General features: G+C 48.5%; 1 protein-coding gene across 5 annotated transcripts in view; it reads right to left on the bottom strand.

Annotated features, from left to right (window-relative positions):
• Window positions 1-21,151, bottom strand: part of TTC7B (tetratricopeptide repeat domain 7B) — a 278,267-nt gene that overhangs the window by 169,092 nt on the left and 88,024 nt on the right. For all 5 annotated transcript variants that reach the window (XM_044924610.2, XM_045161998.1, XM_045161999.1 and 2 more), the window contains exon 5: window positions 9,767-9,888. In XM_044924610.2, the coding sequence (XP_044780545.1) occupies window positions 9,767-9,888 (122 nt within the window). The remainder of the gene's footprint in view (window positions 1-9,766; window positions 9,889-21,151) is intronic.

Below are 21,151 nucleotides of genomic sequence, written 5' to 3'. Positions count from 1 at the left end.
AGATCATGGCATCCGGTTCCATCACTTCATGGGAAATAGATGGGGAAACAAAGGAAACAGTAACAGACTTTCTTTTCTTGGGCTCCAGAATCACTGCAGACGGTGACTGCAGCCCTGAAATCAGAAGGCGCTTGCTTCTCGGCGGGAAAGCGATGACAAACCCAGAGAGTGTGCTGGAAGCAGAGACGCTTCTCTCCCGACAAAGGGCCACACAGTCAAGGCTGAGGTCTTCCCAGGGTCACACACGGCTGTGAGAACTGGACCATAACGAAGGCAGAGCACCAAAGAATTGATGCCTTTGAACTGTGGTGCTGGAGAGGACTCCTGAGAGCCCCTTGGACAGCAAGGAGATCAAACCAGTCCATCTTAAGGGAGATCAACCCTGAATATTCACTGGAAGGACTGATGCTGAAGCTGAAGCTCCAGCATTTTGGTCATCTGATGTGAACAGACAGCCCATGGGAAAAGTCTCTGATGCTGGGAAAGATCGAGGGCAGAAGAGGGCGTCAGAGGATGAGATGGCTGGATGGCATCCCGATGCAATGAACATGAACTTGGGCAAACTCTGGGAGACGGTGAGGGACAGGGAGGCCTGGCGTGCTGCAGTCCAGGGGGTCGCAGAGTCACGACTGGGGACTGGACAGCAACAGCAACAACAAGCCATCTGGACTCTAGGATTTTCAGATTCCAAAACCGACCAACAGCTCAACTGCTATGAAGTCTTCTTGTTACTGAAATGACTTGTGTGAAGTGCTTAGCACAGGTGACTGGGTTGACCCCAAATCTTCCAGACTCAAGACTCCCTGAAGGACAAGAGGCATCCCCGGGGTGGGCGAGGCGGCTAGGCTGCAGGACTCACACTGCTCCAAAAACTTCCCCCGAGGCGACTGTGAGTAAGGGAAGCTGCCACCTGCACGGACCCCCACTCTCTCCATCACCCCATCTTCCTCTCAGTCAAACGCACACGTGCTTCTTGCTGAGATCACAGTGTAGCCTATGGCCAAAAACCAAGTAAAATGAACCACATCTGACCAGCGTGGGGGCATGATTCTTCTGGCACTAGGTTCTGGCCAAATGAACCACCCTAGTCTGGGCTCTTCGTGATACCCCAAGCTTCTCCACGCCTGGAAGAAGCTTGTTTTTAGCCTTGTTTTTAGCCTTCCACCATCTTTCCACCACCCATCCTCCAGCAAGAAGCCGACTTGGAAAAGGAAATGGGAAGGGAAATAACATTGATTGAAAGCACCCCGCCTCTGATACCACCCTTGCGTCTGCCCCTCTCTCCCCAGTTGAGCAGCAGCTCTGGCCGTCCAGCAAAAGTCCCGTCAAGGTCATGGATGCCGTGCATGGAATCTCACCCCGTGCCTTGGTCTTCACCCTCATGAACATCACAGCATCACTCGCCCCAGGTGACACTCGGGGTCTCCACGGGGACGTCCCTCCTGGTCCGCTCCCCCGGTGGCTCCCTGTGGGCCCCTCCCCTGAGCCCTGCGCCAGCTCTTGGAGGTTTCCTGCTGGGCCCTGGGCTGTTTGGGCTTCTCTCTTCACACTCTGTCCCTCCCTGACTCCAGCCAGTCCAGGGCTTTAAATATCACCAATGCACTGAAACACCCAACTTGTGCCTCAAGCGAGTCCCCGCACCCTTGGGACCGAGCACCCAGCACCCCACACGCCTCCAGGGCACTCACTTCTCTCCCTGCTCCCGCTGTCACCTCTGAGGGGCATCTGTGCCCAACCCCCACTGTCCCCTCGCTTTCGTTCCAGTGACTCGGGGCTTCTTCCCTGGACGGCCACAGCTCTCCCACCGTCCGCCCCCGCAGCAGACCTGCCTTCTTCAGGGCCAGCCAGACCAGGGGAGTCTGGGACTCTCCCCTTTCCCCTCCGCTTCAGCCCCACGGGACCCTTTTCGGATTCCTCAACACGCCAAGCTCTTCCCTGGGGCAAGACCTCACGCGCAGCCAGCCCTCTGCTTGCAACAGTCTTTCTCCTGCTGTTGACCTGTTTCCCTCCCTTTCAACCTTCAAGTCCTGGTCTCCTGTCACCTCCTCAGGAGGCCTTCCCCGACCACCTTACGTAAGCACGCGCCCTGTTATTTGCTGCACTCTTTCATCTTCTAGCACTCACTGTGATTTGTGATTTTAAGCACGGGTTTACTTGCTTATCATGTCCCTCACTAGACGGCATCCTCCCTGAGAGCCTGGGCTGTGTCTTCTGTTCATCAGCTCAGGACCACGCACCGTCCCGGCCCACAGCAGAGCTGCGTTAGCTGGCTGACTTCACCTCCTGCACGCCAGGTCCTGTGCTGGGAGGTTTATAGAAAAACCTATACGTTTACAAGCCTCTGCTCCAACCAGAGTGGCTTCCTCATACCCTGCAGAATACATACAATGCTGTGCGTATCTGAGCTAAGTCGCTTCGGTTCTGTATGACATTTTGCAACCCCGTGGACTGCAGCCCACCAGGCTCTTCTATCCATGGGATTCTCCAGACAAGAATACTGGACTGGGTTGCCGTTCCCTTCTCCAGGGGATCTTCCCGACTCAGGGATCAAACCTGAGTATCCTGCGTCTCCTGCTTGACAGGCGGGCCCTTTGCCCCGGAGCCCCCTGGTTTCCCACAGAGAACACTGAACACAGTCCTAACCCCACGTTCCTACCAGCTAGTTGGAAAGCACCCCCGACTCTCCCCAGCCTGCACCTACATCGCCTCAAGCCCACTTCTCCAAAAGCTGTACCCCCCTTCCCAAATCTGCAGCTGCCTTAACATGCAGCTTCCTGTCTGCTTCTGTGGCAAGCTGGACTTCCCCTGGCACAACATGCACCGACTCTTCTGAAACTGCCTGTTTTATTCAATTCTCAGAAGCAGGGTTCCAGGAGGCCAGGGACTTTGTCACTCCTTTTCACCGTTAAAGCCCCAGTGCTAAGTGCGGGCCCGGTTCCTGGTAGGGCTACACTCAATCCTCATTAAATGAATGAATAAATACTGAATGAATGAATGGGCCTGCAAGCTTCAGCTCAGTTAAAGTGATTAGGTGCTCTTCCACGGTCTGCTCCTTTTTTAAAAAAGTATTAAATTTATTTAGATGTGTCGGGTCTTGGCTGCACATGGGACCTTTTCTTGCGGTGCACGGGCCTCGGTGGTGGCACACGGGCTTCGCTGCTCTGCTGCATGTGGGCTCCTAGTTCCCCAACCAGGGATGGAACCTGCATCCCCTGCCTTGCAAGGAGGCTTCTTAACTGCCAGCCCAAGGAAGTCCCCTACCGTTTTCTCTTAGCCGTCACCTTTAAAGTGACGTGTGACGTCGTTCCCTGTTTCTTTCTCCTACCATCTCCCAGAGTACAGGCTCATTTCCTTTTACTCTCTACGTCTCTTGAGAAATGTCATGTACAAGAAGTTGATGTATATTAAATAAATGCTTGCTGGAAAAGTGTCTGAATTTTCTCTTTGACTCTTAATGTAAAAATGAGCGCACAGTTGAAAAAGCCACGACTTCTATCACTGCCAGAAGGAAGACGTTCTGAAGGCAAGAAGGCAAAGGACAGGGCCGAGTCGCTCTGCTCTGGAGCCTGGAGAGACCAGCGCATCCAGCAAACGCCACCTCCCCGGCTGCAGGAGCCTGTCTGAAGCTCCTGCTTCTCTGAGGCCATAAACCCAGGAAGCTCAGCACCCAGGGTACACGGCCAGCCTCACGGCCCTTCTTCCTGCCTGCTGATTCCAAGCTACACTGAGCAGGGCTGAACGGTTGCAAAGGTCAACAAGACGACTGGGGAAGTTCAGAAACTTCTACAAGTCAACGTGTGGTGGTAACTAGTGGTCTAGTTCAAACCAGCACACAGTGGTGATGCACAGAGTCATAACCAACACATACAGTCCCTGGACTGCAAGGAGATCGAACCCGTCAACCCTAGAGGAAATCAGTCCTGATTATTCACTGGAAGGACTGATGCCGAAGCTGAAGCTCCAATACTCTGGCCACCTGATGGGAAGAGCTGACTCACTGGAAAAGAACCTCGTGCTGGGAAAGACTGAAGGCAAAAGGAGAAGGGGACGACAGAGGATGAGATGATTAGATACCATCACTGACTCAGTGGACATGAATCTGAGCAAACTCCGGGAGACAGTGGAGGAGAGAGGAGTCTGGCGTGCTGCAGTCCATGGGGTTGCAAAGCGTCAGACACGACCTAGCAACTGAACGACAACGAAAGCATCCTGGTGACTGATTCTAGTCGCACAATCCCCCCTTATTGCCTGGCCTGGCTGCAAACTCCTCAGGGAAGCCCGGAGTCTGACCACACTGCCTGCCCTCCTACGCTCTCCAAGTCAGGGCCTCCCACACAGAACTCCTGATGCGACCCAGGAAAGAGTACAACCCAGCGGGCGCATCTCCCAGCGCCGACGCTCATGTGTCTTCTCACGTTAATTTATCCCCACCCTCACCCTCCCTGTGCCGCCCTGGTGGCTCAGACGGTAAAGCATCTGTCTGCCTACAATGCGGGAGACCCCGGTTCAATCCCTGGGTGGGGAAGGTTCCCTGGAAAAGGGCATGGCAATCCACTCTAGTATTCTTGCCTGGAAAATTCCATGGACAGAGGAGCCTGGTGGGCTACAGTCCATGGAGTCGCAAAGAGTCGGACACGACTGAGCAACTTTCACTTTCCCTTTCCCTGAATTAAAACCAATTCAGAACCAGGGAAAACATATACTACATACAATCCATTTGGCTTACTGAGTACACCTGACACGGCAGACACGGAAGAAACACTGCTAGAAATCTCTGCTACTCTGTTTATAAGGTATAATTTGTTGTTGCTGCTCAGTCCTAAGTCGTGTCTGATTCTTTTGTGACCCCATGGACTGTGCCCACCAGGCTCCTCTGTCCATGGGATTCTCCAGGCAAGGACACTGGAGTGGGTTGCTGTGCCCTCCTGCAAGGGATCTTCCCGACCCAGGGATCGAACCTGCGTCTCCTGCATTGGCAGACAAGTTCTTTACCCCTGAGCCACCTGGGAAGCCCAAGACATGGTTGAATATTCCTAAATCAACGTGGAGCAAATAAACAGCATCCTAACTCAAGCTGCTCTGGCCATTCTGGCGTCGCGGACTCAAGCTGTGGGGGTGGGGTGACGCTTGTCTCCTGGAAAGCTGGGGGAGCCCCAGGCCGCTCCTCTGCACGGGCTGTGCTGCCCGAATGCTCGCCCCTCCTCCCTTCTCTGAGACAGAATCGCGGCCCTCGGTTATTACAGGTTATCCAGGCTGATCGCAATGCCTCTTGGGCAGAGACCACGTGCACCAGCGGTCACAAATAAACTCCCTTCCTTGCGAGCGCTGCTGCATGAGGCGCTGCAATCAAGCGAGCGATGCCTGCCTCAGGAATTGGGGTCTGACCTGCCTGTGGCCCCGCTTCCAGCTGGAAAGCCAGCCGGGCATCATCATCAGCAGAAATCACAATTCACCGCTGCCCGCCCGCCTGGCGCTGCACCAAGCACTCCATGCGCGGTCTCTTGGGTGCACCTCACCGCAGCTCCCGGGTGTTTAGGCCGATAAGGAAGGCCTTCCCAGGGGCACAAAGAGCTCGCCTGCCAGTGCAGGAGACATAAGAGCCGTGGGTTCGATACCTGGGTTGGGAAGATCCCCTGGAGGAGGGCTTGACAACCCACTCCAGTGTTCTTGCCTGGAGAATCCCGTGGACAGAGGAGCCTGGCGGGCTACAGACCATGGGGTCACACACAGTCAGACAAGACTGAAAAGAATTAGCACACACATGCACACACACACAGAGAGATAAAGAAATGGACGCCCAGCTGGGAGGAGGGCTGGCTCCTCATCAGGTCCTCTGGCTCCAGCATCCACTCGGCCCCCCATCCGAGGGCCTGCCGTGGGCAAGGCAATCTGAGGATTTCAGAGCAGCAGCCCTGGCCGTCTGAGGCCAACGCGCTCTGACTTCACCTCTGCAAAGCGTCAGTTCAGTTCAGTTCAGTTCAGTTGTGTCCGACTCTTTGCAACCCCATGAACTGCAGTACACCAGGCCTCCCTGTCCATCACCAACTCCCGGAGCTTGCTCAAACTCATGTCCATGTAGTCGGTGATGCCCTCCGGCCACCTCATGCTCTGTCATCCCTCCTCCTCCCGCCTCAGCAGCAAAGCCTCAGCAGGTGTTTTTTCAGCCTTAACAGGCTTGCTGCTGCCACCCAGAGGGATGAGAAAAACAGAGGTGAGACCCACAGGGGGGTGTGCCAGCTCAGACCACGCCCAGGACACATGGGCCTGGTGAGAGCACGTGCTGTCTCCCTCCCAGGGGGCCAGAAAGGGGAGTGAGGAGGGGAGGGGTGAGGAAGGAACGGGAAGGGAAGGAGGGGAGAGAGGAGCGGGCGGGAGAAGCAGCTGTAGAGGATCTGGCAGACAGGAGAAGTGTGATGATGTCCTTCAGTTGCTCAGTCGACTCCGACTCTTTGCAACCCCTCTTTGCAGCTCACCAGGCTGCCCTGACCTTCTCCGGGAGTCTGCTCAAACTCATGTCCATTGAGTTCATGATGCTATCCAACCATCTCATCCTCCGTCATCCCCTTCTCCTCCTGCCTTCAATCTTTCCCAGCATCAGGGTCTCTTCTAATGAGTCAGCTCCTCACATCAGGTGGCCAAAGTATTGGAATTTCAGCTTCTGCATCAGTCCTTCCAATGAACATTCAGGACTGATCTCCTTTAGAATGGACTGGTTGGATCTCCTTGAAGTCCAAGGGACTCTCAAGAGTCTTCAACACCACAGTTCAAAAACATCAATTCTTTGACGCTCAGCTTTCTTTATAGTCCAACTCTTACATCCATACATGACTACTGGAAAAAAACATAGCCTTGACTAGACGGACCTTCGTTGGCAAAGTGATGTCTCTGCTTTTTAATATGCCATCTAGGTTTGTCATAGCTTTCCTTCTAATGAGCAAATGTCTTTTAATTTCCTGGCTGCAGTCACTGTCCACAGTGATTTTGGAGACAAGAAAATAAAATCTGTCACTGTTTCCACTTCTTCCCCTTCTATTTCCCATGAAGTGATGGGACCAGAATCTTAGTTGTTGAATGCTGAATTTTTAGCCAGCTTTTTCACTCTCCTTTGACCCTCATCAAGACCGTCTTTAGTTCCTCTTCACTTTCTGCCCTTAGGGTGGCATCATCTGTATATATGAGGTTATTGATATTTCTCGCAGTAGTCTTAATTTCAGTTTGTGATTCATCCAGCCCAGCATTTCGCATGATGTAAGTGTGATGAGAAAGCACCACAGTGCAGGCTGGGAACACCCCAGCCATGCCTCATCCTGGGGTCCAGTGCTTCTTCACAAGCCAGGCTGGACGGTGGATGAGGCCACAGTTTGAGGGTCAGACCGAAGCCCAGCGCACAGCATCTCCCTTGCAGCGGGGCAGAGCCAGGAGGACTGAGGTCAGAGCGCAGAAGCCAAGCATGTGAAACCCAGGCAACGTTGCAGGGTGCAGGTGGACATGGGTAAGGCGACGCCGTGAGGGTCAGTGACCAGGTGAGAGCACGTGGTGAAGAGGGGAGACGCGAGGCAGCAGGAGGGGCCCAGGGACTGGCCCCAGGGCCAGGGTCTTTCTGAGAGAGCCCCGAGGTCACCAGCTTGGCAATGAAAAAGCTGAATATATTTAAGCATATTTCTAAAGTAAAAGATACGCTTTATCAATTGTGTGTCTCTTATTGCTAAACTCATCTACGATGCATCTTCCTATCCTTGAAAATGAGTCAATCTCTGTCCATTATATTCTCCCAGATACATATTTTTCAAATGTAGAAACACAAAAAGGAGTGAGACAGCGAGGCAGCGAATGCACCGCAGGACGGGAAGCCCCCGGAGCCCGGCCCGTCTGTCCCCACGTGCCCTGCAGACTCCGGGGGGGCGGCCACCGTCAGATGCCCCCCAGTGCGGCCCCCGGGCTCTGGGTGACCCACCATGTACGCAGCCGATGGCACTGGGCACGTCCAGGGCCTCCTGCTGGTCTCTCTCCTTCCCCTCTGCCTCCACCCACCCGTCAGCTCTCGTCACTGCTCTCAGCCCCCGTCTTGAGGAGCTGGTGAGGCCTCCCCAGTTGCCGGCTCAGGGCATCGCTGCTCTTTAAAGCCCAGCGAGACAAGCAAAGAGGGACAGGGGCTTCGAGACGGAGCAGCCCCCCAACTTTAACTATGGGACTTTGACTATGCCAATGGGAATCGCCTTGAACTGGCGTGAAATGAAATGAGGCCTGAACCCGGGAGCAGTTCCAGCATGTGACCCGTCACCTTTGCAGACTTCTCAGCACTATTTTTCTGTTGGGTGCTGGGGGCATCCAGAGGTTCAGGACAAGACATCTGAGCCCAATGGCCCTGCTTCTTCCTGCTCGATGTGCAGGCTTCAAATGGGAAAATAAGCTGGCCAGCCCACCCTCATCAGTCTCATACAAAGCATTTCCAACAGAAGCTGCTGGTTGGGGGTTTCTGAAAGCCCCCCGCCTCCCCGCAATTCATTCCAGCCTCTGGGCTTGTCCATCAATCACACACACTCTCAGTTACAGGGAGGGAAAGCCAGGTTGGAGTATCCTCTGTGATGACCACGATTTATTGTGAAAAGGAAGAAAAAAGATCACTAGGAAAATATTCCCATGTTCCATCCCTTCTCCCGCTATTTATAACAGCAAGGAAACTAGAACTCAAAACTCAGCCTGGGGGCCAAGCACCATCACTCAGACGATCTGAATCAGAGACAGATGAGATCAAACTCGAAAGCATCTCTAAGCCAAAGCCACCAGGCCATTCCAAACCTTGAGGTGTTTACCGCAGCCTTTTGTGGGACCTGCCAATCCGAACCTTTGGGGTAAGGTGGGCCTTCTCCACAAACAATTTAACAGGATTTGGAAAATAAGCACTTACTCCCCAGGGAAAGGGAAACGGAAGCACGTGGCTCTGGGCCCCTGAGCAGAGATGAAATCTGGCTTCCGTGAGCTACGCCCCGAGGTTTGAAGCTCTTGAAAATGAAGAGGGAGCAGCTGAACGTTGCCGTTATCCCGTCTGTAGCTGGGAGCTCTGCGGGACCGTTCCTAGAGGGAGGGGCCCCCTGCGTGTGGCCTCGGAGGAGCTACGGGGGAGTCAGACACCTACCGTCGGTCTCCACGGACACCTATCCTGAAGCACAAGGTCAAAACAAGGACAGCTGAGGAGGTCTGAACAGCATCATCGCGTGTCTCATAAGGGCAACACGGGAAGGACAGTGAACGTCAAATGCACCACTCTTAAACCTCTAAAAGCCCCTTTCAGAGGCAGCTCAGGGAGGAACTGAACTGGCATGGCCTTCCAGGCAGACGCACTTTCATAAAGACCGTCTGAGACCTGGCAATCCAGTTCTCTAAAGGGACCGGCCATCCAAAGGGAGGCGAGCCTGCGGGCCAGGGCTGCCCACTCACTAACGCGTCCCGCAGCAAAGCAGGGGGGCCTGGCAGGACCGTCCCACGGGGGCAGCAGGGCACGGGGCTGGGCCCCCCTCCCCTGGCCCCGGGGCTCTGGACGGAGACTCGTGTTCACACACCCTTCTCCCTCCTTGGAATCTCCCGCGAAGGTGACAAGCCAGGTGGAGAGGAGACAAAAGAGCCTACGCTCACTCTTTCTTCAAGAAATTCCAGTTGTGGTGTGTATTTCAAACTGCTTTAGGATAACAACAAAACTGAACACACATGATAATGCTTTCTGCTTTCCTTTGTTAGGAACTTGATTTAAAAAGAGAAGACGGCTTACCCATTTTTGAAATAGAGGACATGGGCTCTCTGCAGTCCCGTTTCTAGGAAAAAACCTAGTTCTTGATCGTGGGGAGCAGGGCCAGGCTTAGGACTTCTGTTCTGAATATTAGAAAGTATTACCTGGAAGGGGAGAAAATCGGAAAACTAATCAGATCCACATGCAAGCCTACTTCCTTCAAACCCTATCTGCAAACGCACAGCTGGACTTGAAAAATGGACTTCCGTTCACAAGCATCAGTGCACGGCGCTGGGTGGGGACGAGAAAAGCGCACAGGGCTTCTGTGCGACAGGGGGCGACTGCTGCCCCAGGCGCGCGCGTTCCTCCTGCCAGGAGGCCTGCGCGCTGATGGCCGTTGATGGGCACATGGTGCCAGCCGGAGCCTCAGAGGTTCGGCTCTGCAAGGCCGAGATGCTGACAGAGAGGCTTGGCGGCAAAGACGCAGGTCCAGCAACGGGCAGAAACGGCCGTCCCCACCAAGGGCTCAGTCTCGGACGCAGCCCGCGGCTTCAGCCCTGCAGACTCGGGTGAGCTTCAGAAAGAGCGGAGGGACCTGTGACTGGCCCTGCCCGAGAACTGGCCCGACAGCAACTGCGCCAGGCCCGGGGCTGCAGCCGCAGCCACCTGCTCTCGAGGACAGAGGGCTCAAGAAAAGCGACCTCGGCTCCCTCTCCCCAGCCAGACTGCCTGTCAGCAGACAACGAGGCTTTAAAGGCTGGCGTGTTTAGCCCTGCCAGAAAGACTGCCAACTAATCAAGGGAAAGACTTGCGAGTGGAGTGGGACATAATGAAGTGTAAACACATATCTACTGTTACAGAGGTTACTCTCTTTAAACTCACGAGTCAAATAAAGCATTTATCAACCACAAGCTACTTGTGGCCCATTTAGAAACCACCCAGATGCTCTCCAAACATGCTGCCAACATCAACTGCAAGTCAGCAGCTCTCCAGAAACCCAGCTGTTAGCCAAACCCCCGATATTCTTGAGGTCTTGAAATGATCCTTCCAGGGGAATTAAAGCAGCTGCTGGGTCTCTACCTTGTGAGCTCTGGGGTTGCCGGAGGGGAGAAGTAGAAGACACATACAATGAACCGTATGTTGTAGAATGACATCCAAGTGGGCAACCCTCGCATTTGAACTACATCCCAGCATCTTATCAGAAGTGCCTGGCTCCTTCCTGACTTAGCGCTTGGCTCTGCAAGTGCTAAGAGGTAGGTGTTCCTCCCACCTCCGGGCACCGTCATTTTTGGCCCGGCTGCGGCTCCTCCCCCAGCCACCCTCTAAGCGGCGGAGATGCAGAGTGCCCCTCTGAGCCGCATCCTCTCCTCTTAGGTCTCCCAGATGACCTCATCTGCTCCTCAGAAACCACCTCCATGCTGCCACCTGCCCACTTGGTCATCTCTGTCCAGACTTTTCCCAGACTCATGTCTAACTACTTCCTTGATATTTCCACGTGGAAGTCCAACATTGAAACTTTTAAAAAAATTATCATTTGTTTTTGAGAATAGTTTTCAATTTTTAAAAGCTCCATGATTATTTTAAAGCAAAAGCAATGCAGTACCATACAAAAAAAAGAAGCATGACCAATTCTATCACATAACAACAACCAGTGAGCATTGATGGAACAATAACCCATATCTCTGCCCATGTAAGTGCCAAGACGAGAGAAAGATAAAAATCATTTTACAGACACTGAGACTGTGGTATGTGCTGGTTTTAAATTTAAACCATTACATTTCATTTTAATTAAATGTAACAGGCGAAACAAAAGTGTAACCCAAGTAAGCACTCAATTTCAGAAAAATGTGTTTTTTAACACAAAGTTCACTGTCTCTCTAAAATTAAAAATACACCTGATACTTATCATATGTACACATGTGTGTAATACGCACCTGCATGTATGTGTTATGTGTGTATACAGACAGAAAGACAGAGACAGAGAGACAAAGCAAGAGCCAGAGAAGAGAGACAGAGATGAGGTCCTTTCTTTGTTTAAATGTTCATTCCTTTGGTTGTGCTGGGTCTTAGCTGCAGCATCCAGAATCCTTGATCTTCATTGCGGCATGTAGAATATTTGGCTGTGGCATGTGGGATCTAGTTCCCCTAGGGTTCGAGCCCAGGCCCCTGCATCGAGAGCACGGAGAGTTAGCCCCGGGGCCACCAGGGAAGTCCCATTTTGTTGTTATTGCTGTCCAGTCAGTAAATCATGTCCACCTCTTTGTGACCCCACGGACGGCAGCTCTCAGGCTCCTCTCTCCTCCACTGTCTCCAGGAGTCTGCTCAAATTATGTCCACTGAGTCAGTGACACTAGCCAATCATCTCATCTTCCGCCGCCGCCCCCTTCTTTGGCCATCAATCTTTCCCAGCTTCGGGGTCTTTTCCAATGAGTCAGCTCTTTGCCTCAGGTGCACGGCTCATTCTTTTATCCACATATTTCAACTCCATACAGGATCTGTTGACCCATGACAACAATAAGGAGACTGGCGTGTCTATATACCTTCTCCAGTGTCTTCTCCTCAGCCTCTTGTTTTGTTATAGCACTATTTTATATTGTCAAAATTCCTAACAACTATGTCCAACCCCATAATTGTTTTTCATCAGTTCTATATTAAAATGCATCCTAGGGGTCAGATACAGGTAGGGATTAAGAGGTACAAACCAGTGTGTATAAAGTAAATAAGCTTCAAGGAAATATAGTACAGCACAGGGAATATAGCCAACCTTTTATAATATTTATAATCCAATAATTCTCAATACTACAAATGGGATTATAGTAACTATAATGGGATATAACCTTTAAGAATTGTGAATCACTACACTGTACACCTAAATTTATACAGTATTGTACCTCAACTATACCTCAATCAGTCAATCAACAAAATGCATTCATTGTTTCCTTAATCCTCTATTTGAAATCAATTCCTGCTTGGTGGAATACTGCCAAAAAGGGTGCTACAAGTCCTAAATTCTTCCGTGTTCAAGAATGTCTCCCTCTTGTCTCTGTCTCTCTAAACCTGACTACAACATTCTTGGATTTCACACTTTCTCTCCCTCAGAATATGGTAGACGATACTCCCGTCACCAACTCTGAACGTTCTGTGGACAACCTGGAAGCCAGCCTTGCTGCTCTCCCTGTAGACAATCTGCAAAGAGAACCCTTTTCCCCCCGAAGCCTAGAGACTCTACCAGAAGCTGTCGTGTCAGCCACCATTCTAAGCCCGTTGTTCTTGGAACACAGCATGAACGCTCTGTCTACAAATTCAGATCTGCAGGTCGAGTGAGGCACTGGAGTCGGGCTGCCACTCTGAGCTCAAAGCCCTGCTCCACCACTATGGACAAGTCACAGACTCTCTAGGCATCAGTTTTCTCGTTGGAAAAATGGAGATGGAGACAGAATTTTTCACTCAGTGTAGTCCTGTGGACTAAATGGAGTAATAAATGGATAGAACACTTAGCACAGAATGGAGAAAGTGTTTGATAAAGTCTTACTTCTTTGAGCTCAAGAATTTCACTTTGATTATATAATTGTATTCTTTTACTGTTTTATTGTTTTCTTTCCATGTTATTTTTCAGGAATACTAATTGTGTGCACTGTCTCAGCTACTGTAGCTTTGTAGAAAGTTTAGAGACTGGGAAGTATGAGTCCCTCAACTTTGTTCTTTTTCAAGAGTGTTTTGGCTCTTTTGGTCCCTTCCATTTCCATATTATAAATTTATGACTCGGCTTATCAATTCCTGCAAAAAAATAAAGCAACTGAGATTTTGATGGGGATTCAGTTAAATTTGTAGATAAATTGGACAGTACTGTTATTGTAACAAATTAAGTCTTTTGATCCATGAACATAGGCTGCTTTTCCATTTATTTAGTTTTTTTTTTTTTTTCATTTCTTTCAACAGTAATTTCTAGTTTTCAGAGTATAATGTTTGAACTTCTTTTTATTATTTTAATCTTTTTTGATGCTATAATAACTGGAATTGTAATTTTAATTTCATTTTCAGATTGCTCATTGTTAGTGGATACAGATAAAAGTGATTTTTGTATACTGACTGTATCCTCTAAACTAGTTGAAATCATTTGTTAGTTATAGTTCTGTGTGTGTAAATTCTTCAGGATTTTCTATAAACAAGAACACGTTATCTGCAAATAAAGATAGTTTGACTTCTCTCTTTTCAATCTGGATGCCTTTTATTTCTTTTTCCTGTCTCACTGCACTGGCTAGAACCTCTAGGCAACAGAAGTAGTAAGAGCAGATTTCCTTGTCTTCTTCCTGATCTTGGGAGGAAAGCATCCACTCTTTCACCATTATATATGGTTAGATGCTTCATGGGTGCCTTCTATCAGACTGAAGATAATAACTTCTATGCCTAGTTTGTTGAGTTTTTAATCATACAATGTGCTGGATTTTGCCAAATGCTTTCCCGGCATCTACTGAGATTATCATTATCATGCAGTTTTTTTCCTTTATTATATAGATACATTGTATTACATAATTGATTCCCATATGTTAAATCAACCCTGCATTTCTGAAATGAATCTTTCTTGTGGTATATTGTTTTTTTCTAGAAGCTGCTAGATTCAGTTTGCTAGTATTTTGCTGAGGACATTTGCATCTATTCATAAGAGACTTGTTGTTTACTCACTCAGTCTTGTCTGACTCTTCGTTACCCCATGGATTGCAGCCCACCAGGCTCCTCTGTCCATGGGATTTCCCAGGTAAGAATACTGGAGGGGTTGCTATTTCCTCCTCCAGGGAATGCTCCCCACCCAGGGATTGAACCTGCGTGTCCTGCTTTGCAGGGGGATTCTTTACCGCTGAGCCACCTGGGAAGCAAACAGTGCTTTTGTAAATCTAGTTAGGGAGTGTTTTACTCCTATCCTATTTTTTGAAAGCTTTTATAATACTGGCATCATTTCTCCCTTAAATTGAATCTCTCTTCACTGAATTCACCATGGAAGACAACTTGACCTGTAGTTTTCTTTATGGGAAGGTTTTTAATGATAAATTCAATTTCTTTCATTCATAATTCAGCCTCCCTGCTCCACCCTCAAAGCCCCTAGTCAGCTTTGCAGGGCAAGGGGAAGGCTGGCTCTTGTCCACTAGCGCTCTTGGAACTTTCCACGGCTCTGCAGCCTGGACCCAGCTAACCTAAGGGGAGTGGGCCATCTATTTCTTCTTGAATGAGTTTTGGTACTTTGTGTCTCTCGGAGAATTTGCCTATTTTCTATAAATGATCAAGTTTATTGGTGTTAAAGTTGGTCATAATTTTCCCTTATATCCTTTTAATATCTATAGACCTATAGTGCCTCTTTTTTTATCTGGGTATTGATAATTTGTATACTCTCTCTTTTCTGGTTCATATTATTAATGGTTTACATAAATTTTATTGATCTTTACTAACCCATTGGTGGTTTTACTAGTTTACCGTTTATCTACTTTCTAGTTCACTAATTTCTGTTTTAATCTTTACTATTCCCTTCCTTCTGCTTATTTTGGTTTTAATTATCTTATTTTTCTAGTTTCTTGAACCAGAAATGTAGATCATTGATTTGAAATTTTCCTTCTTTCTACTATAAGAATTTACTGTTATAAATTCTTCTATACATTTTGTTTTATATATATCGTGAAGTTCTATTATTAAGTATACATACTTTTAGGATTATAATGTGTTATCGATGAATTGACTCCTTTTATTATATAAGTCCTTTTATCTGCTGTAATAGTTCTTGTTCCTAATTCTACCTTATGATATAACACAGCCAGTCTAGTTTTGCTTTGATTATTGTTTGCATAGCGTGTAATTTTACTTTTTGTCTACCTATGTATTAACATTTAAATAGTTTCTTGCAGATAGCATATACTTAGGTCTTACTTTTTTGTCCAGTCTGAAAATCTGCCTTTTAACTGGAGTGCTTAGACAATTTACATTTAATATAATCATTGATGTGACTGGAATCATCTTGCTACTGCTGCTGCTGCTGCTAAGTCACTTCAGTCGTGTCTGACTCTGTGCGACCCCATAGACGGCAGCCCACGAGGCCCTGCCGTCCCTGGGATTCTCCAGGCAAGAACACTGGAGTGGGTTGCCATTTCCTTCTCCAATGCATGAAAATGAAGTTGCTCAGTCGTGTCCGACTCTGTGCGACCCCATAGATGGCAGCCCACCAAGCCCCGCCGTCCCTGGGATTCTCCAGGCAAGAGCACTGGAGTGGGTGTCTGACCCTAAGTGAAGTCGCTCAGTCGTGTCCAACTCTTAGCGACCCCATAGACGGCAGCCCACGAGGCCCTGCCGTCCCTGGGATTCTCCAGGCAAGAACACTGGAGTGGGCTGCCGTTTCCTCCTCCAATAATCATCTTGCTTTTGATTGTCTCCTATATTCTTCTTTTCTCTTTTCTCTCTCTCTCTTTTTTTTGGATTGATGATTCCATTTCATTTTCACTATCAGCTGGTTAATCATGTCTTTTTTTTCCTTATTTTTTAGTGGCTGCCCGAGGTTTTACAATATAGCTTTTCACAGCCTTTATCTAAATTATATTACACCAACTCATATATAGTATAAACGCTTTGGGCTTCCCTTGTGGCTCAGCTGGTAAAGAATCCACCTGCAATGCAGGAGACCTGGGTTCAATTCCTGGGTTGAGAAGATCTCCTGGAGAAGGGAAAGGCTACCCACTCCAGTATTCTGGCCTGGATATTCTGTTTCCTCCCCTATGCTTTTTGCTATTATGGCCACAAATTTTACTTCTATGTTATAAATCCCACAAAACACCATTAATATTTTTAGTTTAGGCAGTCAGTTATCTTTTAAAGGAATTCAGACGGTAAAGCGTCTGCCTGCAATGCAGGAGACCCGGGTTCAATTCCTGGGTTGGGAAGATCCCTTGGACAAGGAAATGGCAATCCACTCCAGCACTCTTGCCTGGAAAATCCCATGAATGGAGGAGCCTGATAGGCTACAGTCCACGGGGTCGCAAAGAGTCGGACACGACTGAGTGACTTCACTTTCACCCTCAGTGTGACCGTTCGGTGCTCTTCATTTCGCTGCACGGATCTGTACGTTTCCTTGCTTGAAGAATCTCTCCCACGTTTCTTGTCACACAGGTGTGCTCGCTATGCACCCTGTCAATTTTTGTTGGTTCTAAAAAAGTGTCTTGTCTTTTCAGTGTCTTCTAATTTGCATATCATCTTCTGGGAATATCTTATATCGCTTATCTTTATTCTTCTGAATTTAAAGTTTCTCTTTCTCTGGCTGCCTTCAAGGCTTTTGTCTTTGATTTACAACAGTTTGACTATGATGTGTCTAAGTACGTGTTTGTATTTATGCTGCTTGGGGTTCTCTGAGACTCTGGGATCTGAGATTCTTTGGTACGCTTCAGTAATTCTGAAACTTCTTAACCGTGTTCTCAACCAGTATTTTTTCTGTCCCAGTTTCTCTCCCTTCTCCTCTTGGGGCAGCAAACACATATATTTTCCCACAGCACCTGGATGCTCTGCTCTGTTTTTTTCCCACCCTTCTTTTTTTCTTTTTGTGCTTCATTTGAATAATCTCTATTAACCTATCTTCAAATGAAAGTTTTTTCCTTGGCTGTGTCCAATCTTCTAATAGGCTATCAAAGAAGTTCTTTGTCTCTTATGTCATGTTTTGTTATTTCTAGCATTTCAGTTATGTTTTTTTTATAGTTTCCTTCTCCTTCCTGAAATTTCCATCTGTTCCTGTGTGTTACATATCTTTCCCACAATACTCTAGCATATAACTTGAGGATATTTTTAAGTTCCTGTCTGATAGTACCTGGGTCATTTCTGGTTTGGGTTCTATTTATTACTCTTCACAGTGGTTTGTTTTATTCCTGGTGGTATGTATGTGTATAAGGATTTTATAATTTTCATTTAATGTTAATAATTGTGTACAGAGAAATAAAGTGAGGGAAATAACATTCACACTTGAAAATGGGCGCTCCTTTTCCTTTATCAGGCCCTAAGTGTGGGGGAGTGGAGGCAACCTAGTCAGCAGGTGGGCTGGAGTTGGGTTTTCGTTTCTATAGTTACTTCCACTGCACCACAGGCCCCAGAGTCCTGCGGCTCAGGGATGCTCACTTGTGCTTCCCTTGGGGCTGGGATGCTGGGGGCTTTCTTTCTCAGGGCTTCGTCCCACCCTCAGTGCTGAGCAGGCTCTGTCTGCTCGTGCACGGAGCGGGCTTCTCCCCACACTCACGCCCTCCCCGGTAGTGCTGTGCTGTTGCGCGCTGCTGGGTGCTGGCTCGCCATGCGCCTGTGGCGGGAGGGGGCAGGTCTTGGCTCTCCTGGCCCAGTTAGGAAGGGTCCGTCCACCAGAACCTCAGGAATGGGGCTCTCCTGGCCCAGTTAGGAAGGTCCGTCCACCAGAACCTCAGGAATGGGGCTCTCCGCAAGGGCCCCTTTCTAGCATCTCTCCTAGCCCCTAGAATGCCCTCCTGGGAGAGGAGCCACGTAACTTCCACCACCAGACACCGTCTGAGCGTGATTACTTTCCTGGAGCCCAGGTTCAGCACACACTGAGGCCTCTATCATCACCCCCATCGTACAGAGTTGGCCCTGCTCTCCCCACGGGCTCCGCGCCTATAGACACTGGGGGATGGCTGCGGTGCTCCGTCTTATATAAGAGGCTTGGCCGTCAGCCGACGCTAAATCCACAGGGGATCCTGAAGGCAAGGCCCACACACCGAGGGGCTGACCGCACTGCCGTCCAGTCAACCATCCGAATCAGACGCCGCGGACTGAGCCCTGACACCCTGGCGCACGCTCACGCCTGATCTACTACTATTTCCCTCCTAATTATTTCTCAAATGTGTGCATACATCCATTCCTACAATTACAACCATCACCACTTCCTATTAGATTTCTAATAGCCTCCTAAACAGAGTCCCCACATCCTCTCTAGCTCCTTAACCTCCTCTCCACACTCCACAAGCAGCTGGATAATTTTTATAACAACCTGGATCATGTGACTCTCGGGCACTTTCTCATCTCATCTCCACTCGATGGTCACTTCTCAGAAGGGCCTGCCCAGACCGCTGCCATAAAGTAGACCTGTCTCTATGACTCCCTCTCACAGCGTCCTGTTCTGTTCCTCCATTGCATTTATCAATGTATTTCTTACTTGATTATTGGCTTCTCCCTCCTCGGAAGTGCAACTTCTGTAAAGTCAGGGGCCACATCTACCCCATTTACTAACACATTCAGAGTGTACCTAAGTGTCTGATGCAGGGTAAGCATTCACTGCTGCTGCTGCTGCTAAGTCACTTCAGTCGTGTCCGACTCTGCGACCCCATAGACGGCAGCCCACCAGGCTCCTCCGTCCCTGGGATTCTCCAGGCAAAAACATTGGAGTGGGTTGCCGTTTCCTTCTCCAATGCATGAAAGTGAAAAGTGAAAGTGAAGGTGCTCAGTCGTGTCCGACTCTTAGCGACCCCATGGACCGTGGCTCCTCCGACCATGGGATTTTCCAGGCAAGTATTGGAGTGGGGTGCCATGGCCTTCTAAGCATTCACTACACATAGTAAATGTAGTAAATGAATAAAATACATAGTAAATAAATGAATGAGTAAATTTGCAGGGACAATAAGAAATGCAGGGGAAAATGGATTAAGAAAATAACCTATTATGCATTAGGCACTCTGTAGGCACACAGGCTATCTCATTAATTCCCCCACGAAAACCACTGAAACGCACACTATTACTTCTTTTTTACTGAAGAGGAAAACTGAGACTTTGCTCCACTGAGCAAGTTGCCCAAATCACATCGCTAACAAGTGTTAGGGCTGGTGTTGAAACTCAGGTCCACCCGACTCTGCAGTCCAGCTCCTCCCCCTTTGTTCTTTTAATCTCTGTTTGCTTGCAGAACAAAGTCCAAAAGACCAGAGGTCAGAACTGCCGGATGAGGCAGGACAAGAAAAACGCAAGCAGGAGACAGAGGGAATCGCTCAGCTCTGAGTTTGCCCTGAAGTCTAAGCATCTCGGACTTAATCCCTTCCCCACAAAGAGCCTCTAACACGTGGGTCTGGGCAGGAGCAGTGTCTGGCAGCATCGAAGCCACCACTTGTTCTGTGGATAAACACTTGCCTGCAAGAGGACTGCCAACAAGTACCTTAGCAAGTGCAGCCTGCTTTGGCAGAAGCACACAGCCAACGCCTGAGGAAGCAAGCGACCAGGCCAACGATTTTAGGTCAAAAGGCCCAGGTTCAAGGTCTGGTTCTGACAGTCCTCACCACGTGTGGACTTAGGACAAATCCTTTGATCTCTCAGATGTTCATTGTTTTCATCTGAATAAAGGGGATAATAATACATACTTAGTTTGTTGTGAACTGCAAACAGAAAACTTAGTGAGCACATAAACATGATAATCCTTATTGGAGATCTAATAAAGTATCACCTTCAAGCAGGAACAAAATAAGGATACTCTCCACCACCTGTACATTGGCACAGTTTTAGGAAAGTCTGGAGACAGCACATGAAAGAGAGAGAAGGTGGGAAATCCAGAATGGAAGAAAGACTTAGAACAAAAATCTTTCCTCGGCCATATGTTCATATTCTTAGAAAAATGAAAAGAATCAACCGTGTTTTTATAGAAGAGTCCAATATTGTGGCTAATAGTCCTGTATGGCTATGTCTGCCAGCCTTCAAGGTTCGGCTCAGGGGCCATCTCTTCCCGGAGCCATCTCTGAACTTCCACACTGGTCTAAGACCCTGCTCTGGGCTTGCAGAATTCTCTGAGTGTCCCCACAAAGCAGCCCACACACTGTTTATGGACCAGTGTCCTCAGAAGGCACTGAGTTTCCTAAGGACACACTCTCTGGTTAATTCATTCTCCAGCCCCTTGGGTCAAGAACAGTGTGCAGAACAAAGGAGGCACTTATTAAATACTTTGGTAATTGAACTGAAAAAAAAATCAAAGTCTTGTTATATGTGAAAATACAAAGAAAAAAAATGATCCTATACACAAAGCAATACAAATAGCAAAGACCTGGGAGTATAATAAATCTACTGAAATCTGTAAAAAAAAAAGGTCTTGCAAAATGGAAGGAGGTACCATGGGCACAGATGAGTGAAGACTAAAAGTAATTCTCCAAACCAATGTATAAAGTTAATAAAAATTCAACCAAGTCCCAACAGAATTTTTCTAGAAGCAAATTATTCTAAAATACATTTAGAAGTATCAACAGAAAAGGACAAAGGATATCCTAAAAAATAAGTAGAAGACGCTTACTCCTTGGAAGGAAAGTTATAACCAACCTAGATAGCATATTCAAAAGCAGAGACATTACTTTGTCAACAAAGGTCCATCTAGTCAAGGCTATGGTTTTTCCTGTGGTCACATGTATGGATGTGAGAGTTAGACCATAAAGAAGG

Source organism: Bubalus bubalis, chromosome 11 (assembly GCF_019923935.1).
Source record: "Bubalus bubalis isolate 160015118507 breed Murrah chromosome 11, NDDB_SH_1, whole genome shotgun sequence".
NCBI lineage: Eukaryota > Metazoa > Chordata > Mammalia > Artiodactyla > Bovidae > Bubalus > Bubalus bubalis.
Note: the sequence above shows the minus strand (reverse complement) of the source record. Positions and strands in the feature narration are given on the sequence as shown.